Here is a 22,466-nt window from a genome sequence, read left to right on the forward strand (position 1 = left end):
TACTTCAGCCAGTGAACACTAACACGGTATTATGAACCGTTTCTGTAAAAATCCAGAGAAACATGTTTTTTTAATTCACCTAAATAATGCAGGATGTATTAAAGTGGTTGGTGCAACACGGCTACTGAGCTCTGACAGCTTCTTCCGCTGTGGACTCTTCAACTTTCTCTGTTCACTCGAAGGTCAAAGGCTTTCTCTTGGTCAACAGGGCAAAATTTGCATGTCAAACTGCAGCAAAGTTGAACTGAGAAGTACAAAAAGAGGCAGATTTACTTCATTAAGTCAAAACCCATATACTGTAAACTCAGGATTATGAATGCTGAGGCTCAAAACTTGGAAGTGTTAGTTGAAACTCCAGTGCCTCCTTGTCACTGTCAATCATGCGTTTGTTAGTAAATTGCACTGTGAACGTTGGCATCGACATCGCCCTATTACAGCATGCAGCACAGTCACCAATAAGTATATGTAGTCATATCCTTCCTGCGTTACAGTTCTCTGCTCCACATTCTTCCGTGCTGTACAATCCCATCAAGATGCTGTAACACTAAACTCTCATCCATCAGGAGGAGACACCATGGAAACAGTCCTCCTACAATCTTTAGTTACAAAGAAAAGGAGCAATACAACATGTTCATAGAGTGCAGGACAGAAATTCCTTCCGCGATGGTAGACGAGATCCACGAGAAAATTATTCTGACATTCAGCTGTGGCTCATATGGGTTGTGTTTCTACAGACTGTTTTCATGCTGAGCTTCACAAAGAGACATTAATACAATAGATCTTTGTACTAATTTTGTACTAAAAAGACTATCACTCCTGAGAATCCCCACTTCATTTGGCTGATTCAGACTTCTGAAACCTCAGATACGCTTCGGCACAGGACGGCGACTGTGGATTGCGCATCTGATCTTTTATAGTATAGTAGCTGCTCGAGGAAAGGGTGACTTCATGGTTAGTATGGACGGATGGAAAAACTCTTGTATAATTATACAAATACACACACACGCACGTTTTTAGGGGATTTACATATATTGCCATTCGATTCATGTGCTGCTGTGCACCGGTCCATCTGCAAAAAACATGTTTCAGCCACTTTTAAAAAATGCCCAATAAAAAATTCCAATATAAGTTCAAGTTAACATTTTATCACTTTACCTTGCCATTAAAACAAATTGTGCGTAGGAATACGGTAGTTCTATGGTTGAGAAAACATAGTTCCAAAGGAAGCAGTGAAAATATTCTAAATAAAGCCTGAACCTGAACTGATATTTCACTTTTTTTCTTTTTCTTTTAAGTGGCTTAAACGCGTTTAGTGCTCATCTGAATCTACTGCAGATAATACACTGACTATATATAAGTACCTCATACAACCCCGCGTCAAATAAACCCAAACTATCACTTTAACCACTGACCCAAAAATCTGCTTTTTTCCCCCAATCGGGGACACAGCTTTTTTGTCTCCAGTTGGACAAGCCGTCCCCAATTAACTGGTCGGTCACACACACACACACACACACACACACACACACACACACACACACACACACACACACACACACACACACACACACACACACACACACACACACACACACACACTTTGAGAAACAGAGAGGAAAAGTAATCTCCCTTCTTTCTCCCACGGCTTCGCTCAGTTTAATTCATCCGCGGATCACACCAACACTACCTCTCTCTCTCTCTCTCTCTCACTCTCTGTCTCTCTCACTCACTCTCTCTCTCTCTCCCTCACTGCTTCTTCCTGTTCATCCACTCCTCCTTCATTTCTTTCCTCATCTGCAGTCTCCAATCACGTAAACAGCTGCAGGGTCTTCAGACTGCAGTTTTACTCGCTGAGGACCCGGCAGTCAACAGGAAAGGCCACGAGCGCGGACGAGCCGGCTTTAATGATATTAATCCTCTGTAAATTAACGCTGGACCAAGGGAAGATTTCATCAGAAATGAGCTTCTCTTAAATAGTGTTCAAGAGGCGTGGAGAACTGACCCATTGCCGCCGGTGCTACTTATCCTGCTTCCTACTGTGATTCAGATGTCTTATTGCTGGGCTGCAGTATTTCTTTTTATTTTTTTAATGACAGCAGGTATACTGAAAAAAAAAAGCAGATGTGGCGGATCAATGGAAGGGCCGGCCCACATAAAAACCACGTGTCCATGTATGAGTGCACACATGCCAGTTCAGATTGTCCACTGTCTGACTGGAGGGTTCACCAGCAGGCTACAACAGCAAGTCTGACCTACATTTCACACACACCCACACACACACACCCACACACACACACACACAGTATTTTGGCTACGGTTTTATTTTTGTCAGAGCAGAAAAGCCTCTGAAACAACATCTGGATCAACACGGGATACTAAAATTCCCAGCTGTAACCCAGAGTGAGGAAATTTGTTCAGGGACGGCAGCTGGTCCGAGCAGAGACACCAACCCCACCTTTTTACTCTCGAATACACACCTCCACACGTGCACACACTCAATGGCATCGTGGAGACAGGTGCATGGACGCAACTGAAAGCAAGTGTGGCACAGAGGTGAGAGGTTTACTCAAGAACTTTGAGGTGCCAGTGTTTTATTTGTATGACTTTTTACTTTACGTCCTCTGTGTTTACTACTTTGCAGATTAAGTGAGTAAAGCTCAGAAGATATCACTTCAAAATGTCAGTTTTTTGGATATTATACAGAGTTGTAAAAAGGGAAAGAGGAACTATAATTTTCTCAACATAGTGTTGAGTATGAGATCCTTCAGCTTATCTGACAACATGAAAGTGCCCATACTTTCACCCAGCAGTCAGCATGGACCTCAAACCCTGACAACATGAAAAACTGCCAACCTTAAACCTTAAAAACACCTCAGTAGTGAAATAACACGTAGTCACAGATATGTGCTTTCATTTTTAAAACAGGTGGGCACAGTAGTTTTTTAGCAAACTGGAGATTATTTAGACATGGATTCATGCAAATTAGTGAGTTTTAACTAGTTTTAATCACAAGTTTTAATATTAGTGTGTGGGTTGGATGGTGTCCATGGTGATGACTGTCATTCAGTGTAATGGCGTGGCTCTCTAATGTGTTTTTGGATCACAGCAGAGCTTTATAGGTCATAGGGGAATAAGCCGTATAATGCTTGTATAAGTGCTGTATAAGCGAGATCTACAGTTTAAACTAATGATTATTTCCTTCATTGATTAATCGCCTAATTATTTTCTCAGTTAATCAATTCATTGTTCATTAGTCGAGGAAAATGTCTCACCAACACTTCAAAACACAAAGAAAGCAGGACACCTTCTGAAAAAAAATTAAAAATAGTTGATAGATACTTTTATTTCAATCAGCTAATCAACTTATTGACCATAGCATTGCAGCTCTAGTGAGATCAGTTCATTGTTGGTTTTGGTGTTTTCCTCAGATTCACTGACAGTAAGAACGACTGTGCTGCTGCAGATGAGTTCTTCTACCATCACTGGTCGTTACTGTATGAACCCAATTTCTGTTCTGTCGCAACAATTGCAGAAAAAATGTCTTGTCAAACAATTATATAATTATGAAAAATAATGAGAAATGAGATTACACTGAATTACTCCGTGTTCTCACACAGCTTGTAGAAGCTGATTTGATAAAAACTATACTTCTAAACAACCACATAATGGACTGTGTGGCGGTTTAACATATTTCCATTAAAGAGACGTCAAATGAGCGAGGCAGGTGCAGTCACAGGTAGCAGGGCAGAGGCTTTGACATTTACACAGTCATCATGTTATCTCTGTTACCATGGCTACAGCTGACAGCAGTTCAGATGGTGGGGTGTGGTGGTGTTGGGGGTGTTGGGGGTGGGGTGGCATGGATGTGTGGAGGTGGAGGTGGAGGGGGCAGCTCGAGCCTTGACTGACAGCTGTGACAGCTATATAATCCTGTCGGTCGTGCTTTCAGGAGAAACACACAACACACACACACACACACACACACACACACACACAATCATTCAGTGAGGCAGGTGCGCCCGGCTAAAGGAGGGCTGGGTCGACCTGTTCGCACTGCGGCCGCCGACAGCTGACGAGAGCTTTCGAATGACACACTGTACCAGAGAGCTGAGGGCCCGTGTACAGAGGGATGTGGGCTGTGTTATTTCTTTACTTTATTTCACTCTCTGCCTAGGAGCAAGACAGAAGCCCCATGAACGTGTGATGTATGGTCTAATAAATAGTGAGCGAGCCGCTGCTCACTGAATTCCAGCTGGCTAAGTGATGGAGAATATGGCCGATACACCAGGGATATAAAATATAAGCTCCAACAATCCCACAGGGAATGTTTACCCTTACAGCTCTTTATTGCTCAGTCATCACCAGCTTTATCTTCCTCTTTTCTGCAGGTTAAAGAACAAAATCCATCCAATAAAATAATGTGAATGCGTTTGTCTTAACACATTCCTGGAGAGCTGACTCAAATGAAATTCAGGTCTGCTAATAACTGAGCAATGTCATTCGTATTTCTCATACAGAGAGAAAAATCATCAAAGAAGTCATGATACCACTTTATAAACTGACAGCAGCCACTAAAACCACAAAAAAAAATGCATGATATCTCAGGTTTTCAGACAATAGTGCAGCTCATGCCTTTTGTCACCTATAAAAACTGCTGCTCTGTTAACATTTTCTCTCTCTACACCAACTCAGAAAGATCCTTGTTCTCTGGGGGTTTATGAAAAGTCGATCTGAGAAACAGGAAATTACTAACTGAAGCAGAAGAAAACGAGGCAACCCAGAAAAGTAAATTACAACGTTCAGTCACACACACACACACACACACACAAAAAAAAAAGAAATAAAATAAAACCTCCATAGACTGATGGCACCTGAAAGAGTGAGATCATCAAAGGTTGAGTTTCTTCATTTAAAAGAAAGGAAGTTTGGAGCGCACAGTGGCGTGCCCTCCAAGAACTTCTGGCACAGCTGTAATTCCACAAAACTTAGTTCTGGTCCTGAGCGTGCCAGAAAATGTGTGAGTGCCTCTAGCAAACTGGCAATTTTTCACTGCTTCAATGAGGAAGAAACCCTGTTCCTCCCTTCCTCTGTGTGACCACTGAGTTTTCAATAAGGGCCCTTTCAGAAAAATGAACTGGGGAGAATGTAAACACGGAGGTGATGGATGACATTTTCTGAAGCTTTGTCTTGCAATTAGTTGTGGTTCAAGTGCTCCGAAGCCCTTCAACATCTTTCGGACATTTTTTCTTTGATGACAAAGATTTCCTGCTGCGGAGTCTCTAGATTAGTTTTGTCCAGCTACACACAGGTAGGTGTCTCCCCAAATTATTTGTGTAGCTCTCATTCTTCACCAAGATCAAAGTCCCAAAAGACGTGTTTAATAAAAGATTCTAGTGGCAGCCATCATCACTAATGGTTTATAATTGAAAACTCTCAAAAAGATGCAAAATAAGCTTAAGTCATGAGAAGTAAGCAGGAGGATAAAAGGGGCTATTTGTACATTTTATCTGCTGCCGAATGTGGTTTCTTGCCTGGAGCAGGTGGTGGTGATTCTGGCTTGTCAAGAGCTCCAACCATCATTGTCTTTATAATACTAGAGGTTCTAATACACCCTGTGAGTAGCGCTATGTCTTCAGGGCAGATTTGAGGTCACAGTAAGTCGGAAAGTGACGAGATGAACCCGGGGCTAGCTGGTTAGCGCGTTAACTTCAGTACAAGAAAAGACGTGATAGATAAAAGAGTTAACATTGGTGTTTCTTTCCACATCAGGAGACAGCTCTTCGCCAGTAAAGGATGAAGTTTCTGTTAATGCTAACACTGGCTATGTAGCATAGCAAAACTTACAAATAATTCCTTTAAGGTTTAAATAATAGTCATACTTCTACTGAGCAAAGGTCAAAATGAATGTACATGACACTTGCGTGCCAGCACTGCAGGATGCTGCTGAGAGATATACAGTATATCCCTGCAGGAAAGGCAGAGGTCAACATAAGCATGTGCCACTTTGACACAAGTCTCTAGTGACACGAAATGACGTCTTCATTGCAGTGACTGGTTTGCCTCCAGCCATGAGTCATGTGTGAAGTATGGAAAAATCAGTCGCAGAATAATGCTTATTACTGTACATTTATGAGATGGAAAAATGTTATATTTTGTCAGCATTGCTAGAAAAATAGAGCAACTGATAAAAGCTAAGAGGAAGGCGAGGAGACAACACAGCTCAAACATTAAAGATAAAAGGAAACGTTAAAAAAGAAATTTCAAAAAAGGCAGCGCACATATGATGAGAGAAACTGAACACTTCAAGACAGAATAAATAGTGCCACAGGGTTTAAGTATCTAGCACATTCCTGTGTGTCTATGGAGGATGAGGAAGGGCACAGTGAGAACAGCCAGTGCAGGACAGAGGTCACACGTGCCATGATGAATTACAGTACCCGCGGTTGTCTTGGCTGCTTGTTCATTAATGAGTCCTCTTAGGGGAGTACGCTGCGACAACACAAAAGGACACATCAACGCTGCATCAGTCCTAATCTGCTCTTTACTGTGTGTCTCTTGTGTGCTGTTTGTATTGGATCTAACTGTGTGCTCTCATAATCGAGTACAGCTCGTCTAATCTTAAAATGACAAAAGCTCATTAGCATATTTTATGGATGCACTCTAATTTGTTCACAACACTTAGGACTGGAAAACCACTGGCAAATATTAGAGGCGCTATCAAAGACTGCATTATTATCATTACATTCATGCCCATGAGTGCATCACCCACAACGTGAAATACTTAATTGCTGCTAATCAATCAATCACCGTGTAGGTCATATTGGTGAGATGGCATTTTGACAGCTTACAACGACGCACACTGTCCAAACAGGGAAAAGATACAGTATGATGCAACATTAGACTGCACGTCTCTCTATAAATAAACTGTGCGTTTGAATTCACATGAGTTGGCTATATATAGTTGTAGAATATGGCTGTCAAACCTGAAGCATCAATTCTAATAATTTTTTCATGAATTAATGCAAAATAATTCAGCGCTGCTTACACACCGCCCACCAACCACCCACCCACCAACATGACGGTGATAAATACTGTGGAAACTACAGGTTGACTCGTGATCCTACAAAAAAAACTGCCTGACTATAATTTAACTGTGTGATTAAAAGAAATCACAAGAGACAAACAAAATAAACAAAGAGAAAACCCTCCCCTCCTTGTTTTAAGAAGCGGCTCAATCACATCTGGCTGCATACTGTACAGTTGCTAAGATTTGGAGTCCCTCTATTGATTATATCAGAAAGCAAATTGATGTATGTTGATTTATGTGCCACTGCTACGTGTGGCTTAATGCACATGTCATTTGCGCAACCTTGTAAATCGTACTCATGGTTTATATCCCTATCACTCTATCCCTTAACAGACAATTCCAGCCTGTATGGACATTTACATCATGGCAGCTACAAACAATGCAGATGCAATTGTTAAGTACTGGCAAACATATTTCTCAAAGAAAGAACTACAATACCACTCAGTAGAGCTCATACCTCCGCCAAGGCCAAAGATTTTCTTCTAACAGATCCAGATTACTAACAGGATCTGAACCAAACAATGCAAACACATATATATCAACACCACAAACATGTCTGATGTGTTACATAAAAATCCATAGATTGTTTCCTGAGAAATTGATGAAAATGTTGAAAAATCTAGCAATGTTAAGGAAATAAGTCCTGGATCCACCCTTTTAATCAGATCTGCACCAAAATGTAATGGGTTCTTCCCTGACTCACGCCCCATCCCTCTACCAAGTTTGGTTTAGCAAATTGGTTAAGTACTTCTTGCGTAATGCTGCTGACAATCAAACAAACAAACAGACTCGGGTGAAAACACCTTGGCGGAGGTAATAAAGAGACACCAAGAAGTTTTCGGGATCTGCAAGACTATTTGCTGTGAGACAACCTGACTTACTGTCTGATTCTGTATATCAAGTGAAATAACCTGAAAGAAAGTGAAAATAGACTTGTCTTTACGTTTGTTCTGAAGACATCGTTCTTATGTTGCTGCTTATTTCTTCAGCAGCTGCTTGTTAACTGACAGGACATTATGTAGCTGCCATGTTGGGGCTCTCCCTCTATAACAGTGAGTTTAGGTGTTATCCTTGGCTTTATTTAGGTTGGTCTGACTGTGCTCATCTGCCCATCAGTTCAGGTCTATCTTTTCAGGCAGGTTTCCAGACAGTCTGTCAAGGTCAAATCCGGTCAAATGTTTAGGACCTGTAGAGACAGGATGTAAGCACAAGGTTGTCAAAGGTCTGTCAAAGACAGAGGAGTAAATATACTTGGTTTTTGTGTGAAATATTACAACTAAATGTTCTTCTCGGACTCCAGAAGACCTGAGAGGCCGAGCGGGTTCACATAGTGATAGAGATTTAGAGACAAGCAGCAGTATTTTAAACTCTATTCTTTAATATACTGGAAGGAGATAAAGAGACTGGACATGAATCTTCTGATTTCTTAGAAGATAGTAATAAGCACAGTATGAAATTCACATCTGAGTTCATGGTTACACAAAGGTTTCTCATCTACTGCAGTAGCTTTACAGACAGATGTAAATCTGGGTGTCGTCTGCATAGTTATGATTGATGATTTGACTGTTTTGCATAATCTGCCCTAATGGAAACATATAAAGCTTAAATAAAACACAACACTCAATGACTGAGCCTTGGGGATCACCATATGTCATGTGTATTTTCTAGCACACAGACAAGTGGTTGACAAATGAGACAAAAGTGTTCCTCTGTCGTGCAAATACCGGTTATCTAGTCTGTCCAGTTGTATTGTCGTGTAAATCATGTCTTAGATCGAATGGGTCTAGGATTAGAACCTTAATGAGAGCAGTGTCAGTGCCAGAGAAAAAAAAATCCAGACTGAACATTTTCAAACTGACACTTTGAGGTTAAGAAATTGCTTGCTTCCTTATTAGGTGCAATTTAGATCATTCTTTCCTTACACAGATTTTTCTGTCATCCTAAATGTTTGAAAGCATCACATCATCTTGCTCTCTTGAGTCTCACTTACGTGTTTCAAATTAAAATGCTTTCAGCAAATTATATAAAAAAATTTTTTTACTTATTTATAATTAAATTGCACTAAAATCATATGATCAGTCTTTTTTAATTACCACTGATAACACACACATTAAATGTTGAGTGTACAGTAATTTTTTGAGGTTTCTCAGAAATTGTGCAGGGTAATGACAGCAAAGTGCACATCCTTCCTTCATGTTTAATGTTGTACCACAGAAACACAAAAGAGCAAAGGCAAAACAAAAATTGATTAGATGAGTTTGTACTTCATTTTTTATTCTTATCTCACTTCCTCATTGTCAAAAAGTGTTTTGATTGAATATTATAATTTCAGACAGTCCATGCTGTTACAGGGGCTTAAGTCAGAAATGATCAAATATCTACTCCTACTTAATAATAAACCACAGCCAACCTAGTGACAGTGACTGACTTCCTCACAGAGATGACAATGACTTAAGAATGGATGAGAAACAGCCTCTCTCACAATCTGTCACATACTCGCACTGAGCTGAATATAGCTGGAAGTGTGACCACTGAAGAATTCTCGTCCCTGGCTGTAACTGCTAAAACACTTAAAAAGCTGCTTGGTTATCGACATTGTGTTAAAGGGAAATGCCAACTTTCTCTCTATGGATTACAAGTGTGGTCTTACTGGGATTCACTATGTGTGTGTGTGTGTGTGCGTGTGTCGATTGTGGTAAGTGTTTGCCAGAGACCTAGCAAACGAATGCAGGCCCACGCCAAACACCCACATCACAATGGGTAGTGAGAGGAAAAAGCTAATGGACGAACAGACGAATAGATGTTTGAATCAATGGATGGATGAAGAGCTGGATGACGTTCAAGATTGTAGTTTTAGTTATGCAACCATTTAAAAGCAGCAGAAATAACCTTACTGGTTAAACAACAAAGGACACAAAGTTAACTTTCTGCCAAACGTAAATACTGTATAATAGACTGGAGATCTGCTCAACCCACCACTACTGTAGTCTTACATATGATGCTATTTATGTTCATAATACACCTTCCATGCAATATTTGACCCTGTGGCCCGAATATTGTACTGAGAAAGAAGAATGTCAACTGTCTTTGCTGGAAAGGCGTCGGAGCTTTGACTGTCACTAAACGCACATTTGTTTTAGGAGCCCTGTGTGTGTGTGTGTGTGTGTGTGTGTGTGTGTGTGTGTGTGTCTTTGAGAAGTGCTGGTACATATCCACGCTGTTTGTTAAAGTGGCTGTAAATTTATATTTTTAAATAACAATGCATCAGATGAGAATGTGAAAACAATGTGACAACGTGAGGAGTTTCTCACAGTAATGAACCTCAGAGAATTTTCATCTGAATCTGCAGCTACTGTCGGCTTTACAGAGCTTTACAGTGGATGGGCTCACTCTTTATCTGCTGGGCCCAGAACTTTACTTTTTTGTTGGCTTTTCTCTCACTACTCTCATAGTGTCATTTTCGACTGCAGCAGAAAGTTGTTTTCTGTGAAATATCTCCAAAAACCCATTGTACACTACCTGGTCAGAGAACAAAAACAGAACTAAAAGAACCAAGCTGCCACAAACATGACTCTGAATGAATGATAATGATGCTCCATAACTACTGGATGTTTAATAAGCAACTCTTCAATAAGGTGATGCAATGTCAATGTGTACACAACTTTTTTCTGCTGTCACCCAGTGGCCAAAAACAAAGATCTGTTATTGCAGGTTACTGTGCCACCAGTGCTTGTTAATGTTGCCAGCACCAACGTATGAGAGGCATGAACTACGGCTACAGTCATCCAGTATTCTGCTTTTTATACTTGTTGTGGCAACAGTTGTGGGGAGTCATTTAACGAAGTACACCCCAGAGTCTTGCCTATTAGGGAGGGACCAGAGGATTCGGACTGAACTGTCAAATCCAAGAGATGTACAGGCTTATTTTGAGCAGAAAATGTGGTTTTTCAATAAGTGTATCATCGGGAAATGACGTAAATCAACATAATATGCCAGCAAGAATCAAGAAAAAATGTATAAATAAGTGAATAAATCTATAAATGTTCATAATTAATTTGCAACTCAAGGTGTTTTTGCTGTCTGTGGTCGTACATAGTTGTGTGACATCTAGTTAGCTAAAGTAGCTAGCAACCTGACAGTGGTGTTTGCTGTATGACCGACAAATTAAAGTTTGTGGAGCTGAAACAATTAGTTGATTAGATTGTTTGTTACTTCATAACACATTGAAGATCTTTGGACTTTAGACTGTGACAAAAGAAATTTTATCTTGACTTCAGATTGTGGAGACTTTCTGAAAATCATTGTCAGTTGCAGCCCTAAATGTTAGCAAACCATAGCCACGTGCATTGTTCCTAAAAGCTAACTTCCAAGTAATTGGAGTTAGAAAATGTTTATCAAGTGGGATAGGTCTCATTAAGTAAGACAACTAAATAACAGAGTAAAAAAAGTTCTCCGATTATGTCTGTTTTTGTAAGTAAATAAATGTACGGGTGGGCAGCGACCACCAAAACACTGACGAATGCTCTACACACGCCATGTTTGTCTGCTGTAGGCATGAGGAGTTAGTGAGCCTTATCAACCCACTGGGATATTCATATACGGACAGCCCTGCCCTGCCCGGGGCCATCTGCTGCCCTCCCTCTAATCCAGGGGCTTGTCACTGGTGATTAGCCAGCCACTCTATCACTCTGTCTCCCCCCACCATTATATATTTCTAGCTTATTATGTTGATACTAGTGTTAAAGCATGCCATGGTGTGCTCTCACACCCTAAACTCCTTTGTATGGATTTTTGATGCCTACAAATCCTCAATGTTTCCCCTCTCCGTCTCCTTCTAACTCCCTCATTATTATTTCAGGCCTATTATGCTGATGTTAGGGCTTAAATGAAGTGTGCTCTCTCTCAAACTATTTTCTTTTCTATGCATTTTTAAGTCTGCAAATTAACCACTTTTTCCAATTTTCTGTTGGCATGTGCACCTTTAATAGGGCTAAGTGTTTCTTGGCACAGAAGCAACTTGTGCAGATAAATGCAGATAATGCAGATAGATTTCAGCAGCCGTCTCAAGAATAAAGTGCACACTGTACTCTTTAACGGAATTCAAAACAGGTCCATATTATCAATCAAATGTTTAAGTGATAGGTTTACTACCAACTTGACTTTTAATATCTATTTAAAATCTTTATCTCTCTTGAACTATGCCTGTGTGATGAATAAGTGCTGCCTGTTATTGTGAAGGCTAGCTATTTGGAGAGCGGTGGGTAACTTCTGTAGTAATAAGTAGGATTAATGAGTTACAAACACAACTCTAGGCAACGATATATCATCTTACCTTGTACTTTCTGTTAACATGCACAAATTAGTATGTTGTTTTCTGTCTATGCTTATAGTCTCACTAGCAGCATGGCACTATGTGGGTCAGTCTCCCATTTTGATCCAGACTCATTTATCTCAACAACTATTGGATAGATTGCCATGAAATTTTCTCCAGACATTCATGGTGCCGTCTAGCTCCACAATGAGGATGACATTTGTCGTTTTGAGTGGAAATATCTCAACAACGGCTCAATTATGCCTTCCTACGGATGCACTGTAATAACTTTGGTGATTCTTCAAGTTTTCAATAAGTTTTGCTAATGCTTTGGTTAATGACCAACTACCTGCAAAATGAGTTTAATGCTAATTACCAAATATTAGCATGCTAATTGAGGGATAATACCATAAGCATTATACCTACTACACATCATGTTAGTCCTAAGCCTTATCCCCTTTCTGAAGAATCTGGATATGCTAACTAGAGTTCTCTAACAGAAACCAGGATATTGTGGCATGTAAACACTGTATGCAGATGAGAAATCAAGACATAATTGCACACACATGATCAAAAACCTGGATACTGTTGGAAACTTGTAAACAGAGATATAAATGACCAAGTTTCTCATGTTTTATGTAAACACTGTGTCCCAAATATGATAGAAAACCAGCATACTGGTGCTCACTGTCATTGTGATCATGTTAGCATGCTGACATTAGCGTTCAGTTCAAAGCACAACTGTGCCTAATTACATCCTCACAGAGCTGCTAGCAAGACCCTCAGTCTCGTTAGTCACTGTTCTTTACTCACTTTACTGCATTTTGTCATTGTACGGTGAAACTAAACAAAAGCTGAAGCACAACATGTGCAAGTCAGTAAACAAAGGGGGCAAACATTATCCCACAGACCCACACCATCAAATCAGGGATTGGCAAACACTGTCACAAACAATTACCTAAAGCCACTGTCGTGTCACTGTTGCTTAGGGCACTCTGAGGAATTACTGAACCATTTTTACTCAACAAGCCAAGAACACATGGTCCAAAAACAAGCAGAAAATCATTCAGAAATGGGGTCAAAACTGAGCCGGTACAATGTGACTTTCAGTAACAAAAAGCTTTGTGGTTATATAAGATTCAAACCAGCAGCAGCTCAGCATCTAACGTAACGTTCTCATGATATTCAGATAGATTATGTAGGTTTGATATATGATTCCTTAACCACACTGTAGATTATAGCAGTCTGTGTTTACAGTTCATCACATGATCTAATGATGAATTAATCTTCTTGCCACACAACAGTGAGTACTTTCCAGAGCAGCCAGTTCTCCATCAGCTTACCCACTATAGACACCAAAGCCACAATACTCAAACTAATGTGATCTTATGTTCAAAAAAGTCTATATATAAATATGCCCCATGCCACAGCTGAGCGAAAACAATTGATGGCCAGTGGAAGAAATGAAGGATTAATGACAGGGCTGCTGGATGGACGGGAGGATATCTACTCCTGGGTGTCCGCCATCTCTTCAGCTTTATTAAAATTGCATGTGAGGATGCAGCAGCGGCGCTTTTCAGGTAAATGTCACGGCTTTCTTCAATGATGCCGCTATTCCTCTCAGCCCACTGAAGCCGCCTTGCTGCCCCTCGTGGGAGTCGAGGGCCTGTTTTGAATGCCACTCCCTGACCACGAAAAATGCTCGGTTTTCCCCCAGTATGTGCGAGGGATTTTCTTTGTGTTTCAACTTGTGGCTTTAAAGTCCTTGTGTGTGAGGGGACACCGTAATGACATGACCAGAAAAACACAAACCCTCTCTTTATTTTAGAGAAGACTGGAGAAAAACAATACATAAAACAGGGAAAATTAAGGAGCAATTGTTTTCCAGATTCTAGTTGTGAGGAATGACAAAGGGGAACTTCAATGAAAATGGCAGCTACCCTCAAACAGCCCTTGAACAAGGCACCGACCCTTTATGTTTTAGCCAACTGTAGTAGATTAACACACAAAGTGAGCTTCAAACAGTGTCCAGGTGTGAGTATGACTAAATATGAATTGTGCAGCTGCTTAAACTGAACTACATTAAACAGTAGGTCAGATTTTTCTATCATATACTAATCTTTTTGCAGCACGTGTCACTTTGATATATCAGGTCAAGGCTGATAATCAGAGCAAAAACATCCCTAGATAACATAAATCTATCACTGATCTGCTTACTCACGCCCTGACCGTCCACAAAGTCCACTGCTAGGGTAGCAGAATGACACAGTGCCCCATCAAAAATATGTTATGAGCCATTTGAATATGGCAAAATAAGGCAGTGGAAATCCTCTTATGTCACTCTAAATAAAGTTTTTTGGATGAAGTGTAATCTCTAATCCTGCCATCCCTCCTATATCAGTAATAGCCAGGTCTTAGTGTAAGCTCTGCCATTTAGATTAAACAAACTCTGGCATCTCTTTGGCATCTTTCTCCGCTGGATGGATTGGCTATTTCAGAATTGCAGCCGTTTGGAGAGCAGAGTGGTCGGGTAATATCTCATAAGCCACAAAACAGATCAATCTGGGTCAAATGTGACGTATTGTGCTACAAATGCTTTTAAAATCAAATGCAGTGTCACGGTACAATGTTGGTATCATTTCTGCTGTGGTGATACTGAACCGCAGACCTCTGGAGCTTGAGCCGCACTCTTTTTTTTCTTTTTTTTTTTCCCCCACCGAGACAAAGAGTAACTTTGAAAAATAGCTTCCTTCCTGTTTTCGACAGAAAGATGCTGAGGCCACTTGGCTACTGCTGTTTGTTGCGTTTCCTTAGCACGACTCCACCGGCTGCTGAGTGTTCACTTTCTGATGCTTGTAGGGCCAGACACACACAACACAATTAGCCTCCATTTCCACTCCAACTGAACTACGCATGAAAACAAAAACACAGGCACAGTGAATTAAAATAAAACCCACTGGCATACTCTGTAATGAAAAATGAAAATCCCAAGGAAATTGTCTTAATTTATATGCATGGCCTAAATTTGTTGCCTGTTGCTAAGGAATTTAAACAGTGGCTAGCCAATTACCTACCAGACTCTTGCTTGCCCTCTGGTGCTATGCTAATTAGGGTCACAAAGGGTCACGTTGTAATGCACTTGCTGAAATGAGGTGGGAATCTCCAAGGGATATTCTCATTTGGGATGATGCCAGTCACATTCCCGCTGCTATCAAAAGCTACAGCCCCTCAGTCAGATGTGTGTTTGTTTCTGGCTCAGTACAAGACAACCGGTGGACATAACGCAGGCAAGCAGGTATTAGCACAGTTATTTAGGGCGCAGGATTTTCAGGGCGCACAGAGACGGAAGATTCTAATTTAAACCTGGGACAATAAGTGAGGCAGGTGCTCAGGTCAGCTGAGGACGTGAATCAATCGAGTATGCAGACAAAGAAACCCGTTTGTATAATGAGAAGCTATAAATGGGAACATTAAGTCAAAGTCACTCCACATAAATTTAGATGATCAGGCAAAAACACAGAAAATGAAGCCAGAGAAGCAACTTCATGCTTAATTAGTCGGAGACACCCCTAAGAGATCAATACTGTACAATCTGTACTATCTCAAGGCTTTATGTTTGATCTCAGCTTGTCTTGTGTTCGGTTACAACAGCCCGCTTGGCTGGAGGTGTTTTGCCATATTAATGACCTTGGGCTTGCTGTACTGAACTTGTGAACCCGTCACACCCACTCTCCCTCAATTTCCTGGATGGCCTCTTCAGTGGGTCCGCCGTAATAGCAGGTGATTGTGAGAGAGCCACTAACAACCCACAGCGAGGGCGACATCCTTCACCGCTGGTGCCTCCGTGAAGGGAGGAGTGTATCCGGCTAACAATGGCCTGTCAGCGCTAGCCGCCCTGTCCCCGTGCATTCAAAGGTGACATCAGCGGGAACGCAGTGACACACAGCAGCGTTTTTCAGAGAGCGCTGAAAGCTGTGTAGAACTAAAACTCCATTGTTTCTGCGAAGTGACAGGTCATTAGAGATGCAGGGCTGATAAATGTGAAGACCTACACGCGCAAAAACACACTCGCATGCATACACATACTGTGGATACACACGCTGCAATTAAATGATGAATAAGAATATTTTTCACCAGATTTAGTGAGTTTTAAATCTAGAAATCTTAATTATTCATTAAGTCAATTAATAATGCATAGAAATGTTCAAGTTTATGATTCATGATTCATTTAGTTAACCATCCAGGAAGCAATGAAACAAAAGTTTAAATGCTAATGCTCTGTGAAAAGTGCAACAGGTGGCTAATCAGGAGCCTGTTTGATACAAAGCCACTGGTTTGCCTTTAGCGGTCTAAGCTTTGTCAGCACAAAAGGTTGCCAATGTGGTGGTTGATCAAATGCAAATGTGCTTTTTTCTGGGTGTTAATGTCCGGCACTGCAGGCACTTGCAGACACACACACATATGGAGGTAAGTAGGGAAGTCGGAGCAATTGGCTAAATAGCCCGTGCATGACTCAGGTGACTTAATAGGACTATGGCAGAGAGGCACATGCTCAGATGTGTGACTTGACCCTATGAGGTCGAGACAGTAGGTGAAATCAGATTGGCTAGATCAGAGGCTCCAGGCGACTCCTGCATAATCTGAATGACAGATAATCTGGATACCAGGAAAGATTAGGGGCCCAAACTCAGGGAGGGTGGGAGTTGCTAAACAGTCATCAAATAAAGGATCTCAAAACAGACTCATACATGACTTGGCACCTGTTGATGCACACAACAACATTCTTAAAAAAGGGTATCATAATGTTGATTTTCACGATGCTAAAGTCTTGTATATGTCAAGATCCAGTGAAAAATCAACCTGCGTGATCATCGAAGTGCAACGCTGTCTCTAAAGAACACTTACAGTGAGTGAACAGAAAATGCCAAGATATGGAGATGTTACAGTGTGTGTTTTCTTGAATACACCATCACCTCCTCTACCACATGTAATTGCTTTGTCCTCAGGCAGACATGTGAGGTCCTGACAGCTGAAACCTGGCAACCTTGTCGCTCCAACAACAGACTCTAATGAAGCCTGCTTACAGAACCAGAATGTGAAAGATACACCTGCTGTGTGTGTGTGTGTGTGTGTGTGTGTGTGTGTGTGTGTGTGTGTGTGTGTGTGTGGCAGTTCTCTATTACACATAAATTTGCAGGGTACAGCAGTATTTGTTAGATCCCCTGTCATCCTGGTGTTACCTCTTGACTATTGGTAACAGAAAAGCTTTCTCTGGAATTTTACTGCTGCAGTTATTGGAAAAAACTGTGGATCTTAAAACAGCAATGCAAAATCAAGTATGAGCACCAGACAGGGAAACAGAGCGATAGAGATGCAGAGGAAGAAGTGCAGAGGGAGCGCATAGTTGAGAGGAAACGACAAGAAGAAAAATGGTGTGAAAATAGCGTCTGAGAGGGAGACACATTCCAGGCAATCTCTCAAAGGACCCGGAAAAACTGTGGCATGCCATTATCACCATCATCATCACCACCATCGTCCTCATGGTGGCTATAATCATTCTCGTTTTTTCTTCAGTTATCCTCACTGCCACCTTCAGACATATCACTTGCAGTGTCAGGCAGAGCCTGTTGTCTCTATCTGCCTCATTTGAATAGTATTTTCAGAGCAAAAAAAAAAAAAAAACACAGCACTGAACTGTCTCACCTTCCAAAACAGATACATCATATTTTCACAGAAGGCAGTAAAAGCAATGCAGGCCCAATTCCCCACAGTTTCGAAGACAGGGGCTGTATTTCAGCTAGACTCATCAATATGCAAAACATCAGAGCATTGCTTGCCACAAGAATATTCCCTCCACTGCATACTCTGCAAATGTGCACAAACATCATCACATTTTGTGTTTTTTTTTTTTAAACGCGCTTCGATTGGCAAGAAAAAGTATGCAAATCTTGTGCAAACATAATCACATTTTGATGAAAAGCACTGGGATTCAAAGCCCTAAATTGCCCTATGTGATTTTAATACTCTGCAGGCAATTGTCAAACCAAAGAGGCACAGAAAAAAAAGAAGACTCTAGGGCTGAAATCAATGCGCTACCTTTTATTTGGGAAGAAGTGAACAAACTCCCAACACTGGATTACATTTCAAAGCAAGAGCCTAGAGCTTTTCAGTTGTGGAGCATGTATAGTGTGGGAGCAAGGTGTTGTAGCGTGGGAGAGAGGCATAATCACTATGACCTACAGTAGGGTAGATGTAGGTTAAGTTAGTCCCTCTCTCTGCCTGCAGTGCTCGCTCTGCCTTTCTCTTTCTCAAGTCTGTTCCCTGGGCTGTCTTTCCTGGGTTGTTAAATCCCTGCTCCTTTAATCTCCTTACTCAGCTACATCCTCTTTAAAGATGCAGAACCACAGGAGAGACGTGGGATACGTCAACTGGGGACTGGTGCGGGGCGAGGCGGGGCAGGACAAGTGGAGCGGGGGTGTTTGAGTTGGGGGTTAGTGAGAGAAGTTGCACTGGTTTTAAAAAATATATAGTTTTTGGTGAAATGTGATAATCAGGGCTCACTATACTCTACAATCTTTAAGTAGTGCTCAGCATCCATTATTGGCAGTGTGCTTCCCATGCACATCAACAGTGATAACGATATTCAATGGAACCCCACTGTGACACTCTATTGACTCCATATGAGTCTTTTTCAGTTTAACACAGCTGCAGTCAGTGCAGAAAACAAGCATGTGCAAAGATCCGAAACACAGTAACCATCCATCTATCTGCATATCTACAACACGTATGAGTCTCACATACAACCCCCACTCTTCAGCACTGATTTTGCATCAATATCATCAAAAACCATTCCACTCTGCTTCCCTCACCAAGCACTGTTGTGCAGCAATGCCTATCAATCATCTACATGCTGTAACACACAGCAGCAACATTTCAATAAGGGTGCATCACCTGAGACTCAGGGAGATGAAAGTAATCCATTAAAAAATGGATCATGGATGTCCTGTGTGCCACATGCTGTATGAGGAGACGGCTCTACTGTAGATTTCTGGGTCATCTTCCAGTGTATGTATCTTAGAAGTTAAGCTACGTGGAGTTCCAATACGTCAGATAACAAATTTATGAGACAAGTGTGTCATCTGGAAGCATTGTAGACCTGTGCAAGTCAGTTAAGCATGAGAATATGCCGGTGTCTGAACTAGATCCTCAAAGCTTTTAATTTAGGATGCGTTGATTTGAAATATTCCCTAAAATATACAAAGTTATCACACCGTTCAGTCTGCATTTGCCACAAATGATGAACTGAAACCACACGTGTGATTACATCTGACTGATCGTGAGAGTTCACACAGCACAGCAGCACCGACAGCGTGCACTAATTCACCACCAAACATCATGATAGTCCGTATGTAAAACAAGGGATCAAATATAATCTCTAATTAGTGGTTTAGTTGTACCTGTTTCCCAGAAGTAGACAGACTTCCAATCGTCTGTCTGCGCGTGAGCCTTCCAGAAACCACAGAACAGCAGCAATGTCACCAAAAGGTACCAGCTCCCCTCTGTCCTTTTTCGGAGGGTCCCTGCTGCACCCCTCCACCCCAGCCCCATGGTCCGCCACAGGATAAAAGTAAATCCACTCAGCTCAGAAGGTCAGCGGAGGCAGTGAAGCAAAAAAAAATTACAACAACAACAAAAAAAAAAAAAACACACTAGTCCAAAAGGCAACGAGAAGTGAAGTGTGCTGTGAGTGGAGGTGTGAGTAAGTGTGTGGGATTGTAAGAGAGGGAGAAAAATTGAGGAGTGTGTGCAGTGTGTGTTATCAGTCCTGCAGGAGTTGAGGTCCAGTACTTGGTCTTGTGAAGGACAGAGAGAGAGAGAAAGACAGAGAGAGAGAGAGTAGTTTTCTCCTTTTTTTTTTCCCTTTTGCTCCCAACTTGGCAGGATGGTCCCAGAGGGAGGCCGTCAGTGTCGGGGGCTGAGCTGCAGATGGATGGTACAGTCTTCCTCCTCCATCGTTTCCGCTTCCACTGTTGCCGTTGCTGCCTCTGTCCTCTGGCTGTGGAGCAGTGACAGTGGGCGAGTGTCTGCAGTGTTGTTCGCCTCCCTCCCTCTCGCTTGCTCTCTCTCTCTCTCTCTCTCTCACTCTCTCCCTCTCTCTCTCTCTCTCTCTTCTCTCCGTCTCAGTCTCCGATTCGCTCACTCATTTGCTCTTCTCCGTGTTCCACCCCGCTCTTGCTCTCTCTTTTTCTACTCCTGGCTTTTTTTTCTATTTTTCTCTCCTGCCCTCACCTTCTCTTTGTCGCTCTCATTTTATCTTTATTATTACACTCTGCATCTCTCACATGCTCACTTCTTACTTTCTCTCCCTCTATCCAGCCTTTTCTCTCCCCCTTTTCCCCCCCCTTTCTCTCGCCTAGGGCATGAGGACGGATACTCCCCCCCCTCCCCCCTCCTCCACCACTCGTCCTCCACTGGCAGTGCTGGGAAGGCGACTGGAGACCAGCAGTGCTCACACTGGTCTGAGGAGCTCCCATAAGCACTGCTTCCAGGATCAGAGAGGCAGAGACACAAGCAGGGCTTAATGCAGAGCGGGAGAAAGTAGGGGGGGGGGGGGGTTGATGGGGGAAGCAAAGGAGGAGCAAAACACTAAGGCAGAGAGCGCGAGAAAGAGATGAGGGAGAGGGTGTTTATGCTGCTGAGAAAGGGGTGTGAAAGTGCAATGATGGAATGGAAGAAGTGGAAATGAGGGCTTACAGTAATAGTATGATACTCTCATAGAAAAAAAATATATAATGGCTGTGATATTCTAGTTTAGTTGCTCAAACCTGATGCAGGTGCGCTGACAGAAATTAGTTGCAATACATTTTGGCTTATTTACATCTAGGAATGAGTTTAAGAGGCTTTAACTTGACAGTGAGTAGCTGACACGTCCCTTATTACAGCAGCAATCTTTGACCTCCAGTAATCATCCATCTCAAAATCCTGTAGTGGGCAGGGCGTGAGGCATTTCATGTCATGGTGGTTTGTTTGGAAAGAGAGAAAGAAAGAATATTTAGCATAGATGGGGAAACCCACCGTGGCTGAGTAGATAAAGAAAAGAGTTCCACTGTGAGGAAATACTTCCATCCAGGAGAAGATTTATCTTAGTATACTGTTTGACTGACATGCCATTTTTTCTAACAAAGCAGAAAATGCTACAGACTTGGCTGCACAGTGTCAAATATGTCAGGGGATCTCACAGGTTACCACTTTAAAGAAAGTCAGTGGAAGTCTGGATTGCTGATTATAAAAAGATAAGGCTGCCATTATAATTTTTCTGACCTCTCTAAGCCGTCTGTGGCACTCCACCCCTCCGCAACTAACTCTTTAGAGAGAGGTCACAAACATACCTTCAGTTTTATCTTTTAAACAGGCCAAGCTTTTTTTTCCTAAAATAACAAAGAACTGTAGTTTTTAGCAAATGTAACTGAAACACAAGTAAATAGTAGGAATGGGCATTTTCAGTAATGTCAATATTCAAGTATTCTCATTAGTTTATGAACGAGTACTCGATTACTCGCAAATTATAATTTTTTTTTTTTTTTTACTGTAAAAACAAGATATATGGGATGTCCGTGCATTAATACACATATGGTGCATTAGTGTGTATTTGCAGCAGCAGGATGGTGTCTGTGAGAATGACTCAGACTAAACATATAGTACTTATGTTCATAGTGATAAATGGTAAATGGACGGCTCTTATATAGCAATTTTCTATTCTTATCAACTACTCAAAGTGCTTTACACTACGAGCCACACAGGCTTTCCCTCTTCATACAGCCCTTCTTTATCACACATAAGGCTCACACACTGATGGTACATTGGGGTTCAGTATCTCGCCCAGGGAGACTTGGGGAGGAGCCAGGAAATCAAACCTGCTGCCCAACGTCAGTGAAGGAACATCATAGCGACTGTGAAGCTCCACGACACAGTGGAATGAGCAATATCAGCCTCTGGCTACAATAAACGATACTGGTTGGTTTATGGATATACTTGGATCAATTCATTGCTGATTTGGTGTTTTCATAG

At 41.6% G+C, this 22,466-nt stretch overlaps 1 protein-coding gene across 1 annotated transcript in view; it reads right to left on the reverse strand.

Moving 5' to 3' along the window:
* LOC130172316 (thrombospondin type-1 domain-containing protein 7A-like) overlaps positions 1 to 20,776 on the reverse strand; it is a 184,156-nt gene extending 163,380 nt beyond the window's left edge. The window contains exon 1 of the mRNA XM_056380948.1: positions 19,856 to 20,776. Coding sequence (XP_056236923.1) covers positions 19,856 to 20,006 — 151 coding nt within the window. The 5' untranslated portion in view covers positions 20,007 to 20,776. The remainder of the gene's footprint in view (positions 1 to 19,855) is intronic.
* Positions 20,777 to 22,466: the final 1,690 nt, after the last annotated feature.

The sequence above is a fragment of the Seriola aureovittata genome, chromosome 7 (assembly GCF_021018895.1).
Source record: "Seriola aureovittata isolate HTS-2021-v1 ecotype China chromosome 7, ASM2101889v1, whole genome shotgun sequence".
NCBI classification, from domain to species: domain Eukaryota; kingdom Metazoa; phylum Chordata; class Actinopteri; order Carangiformes; family Carangidae; genus Seriola; species Seriola aureovittata.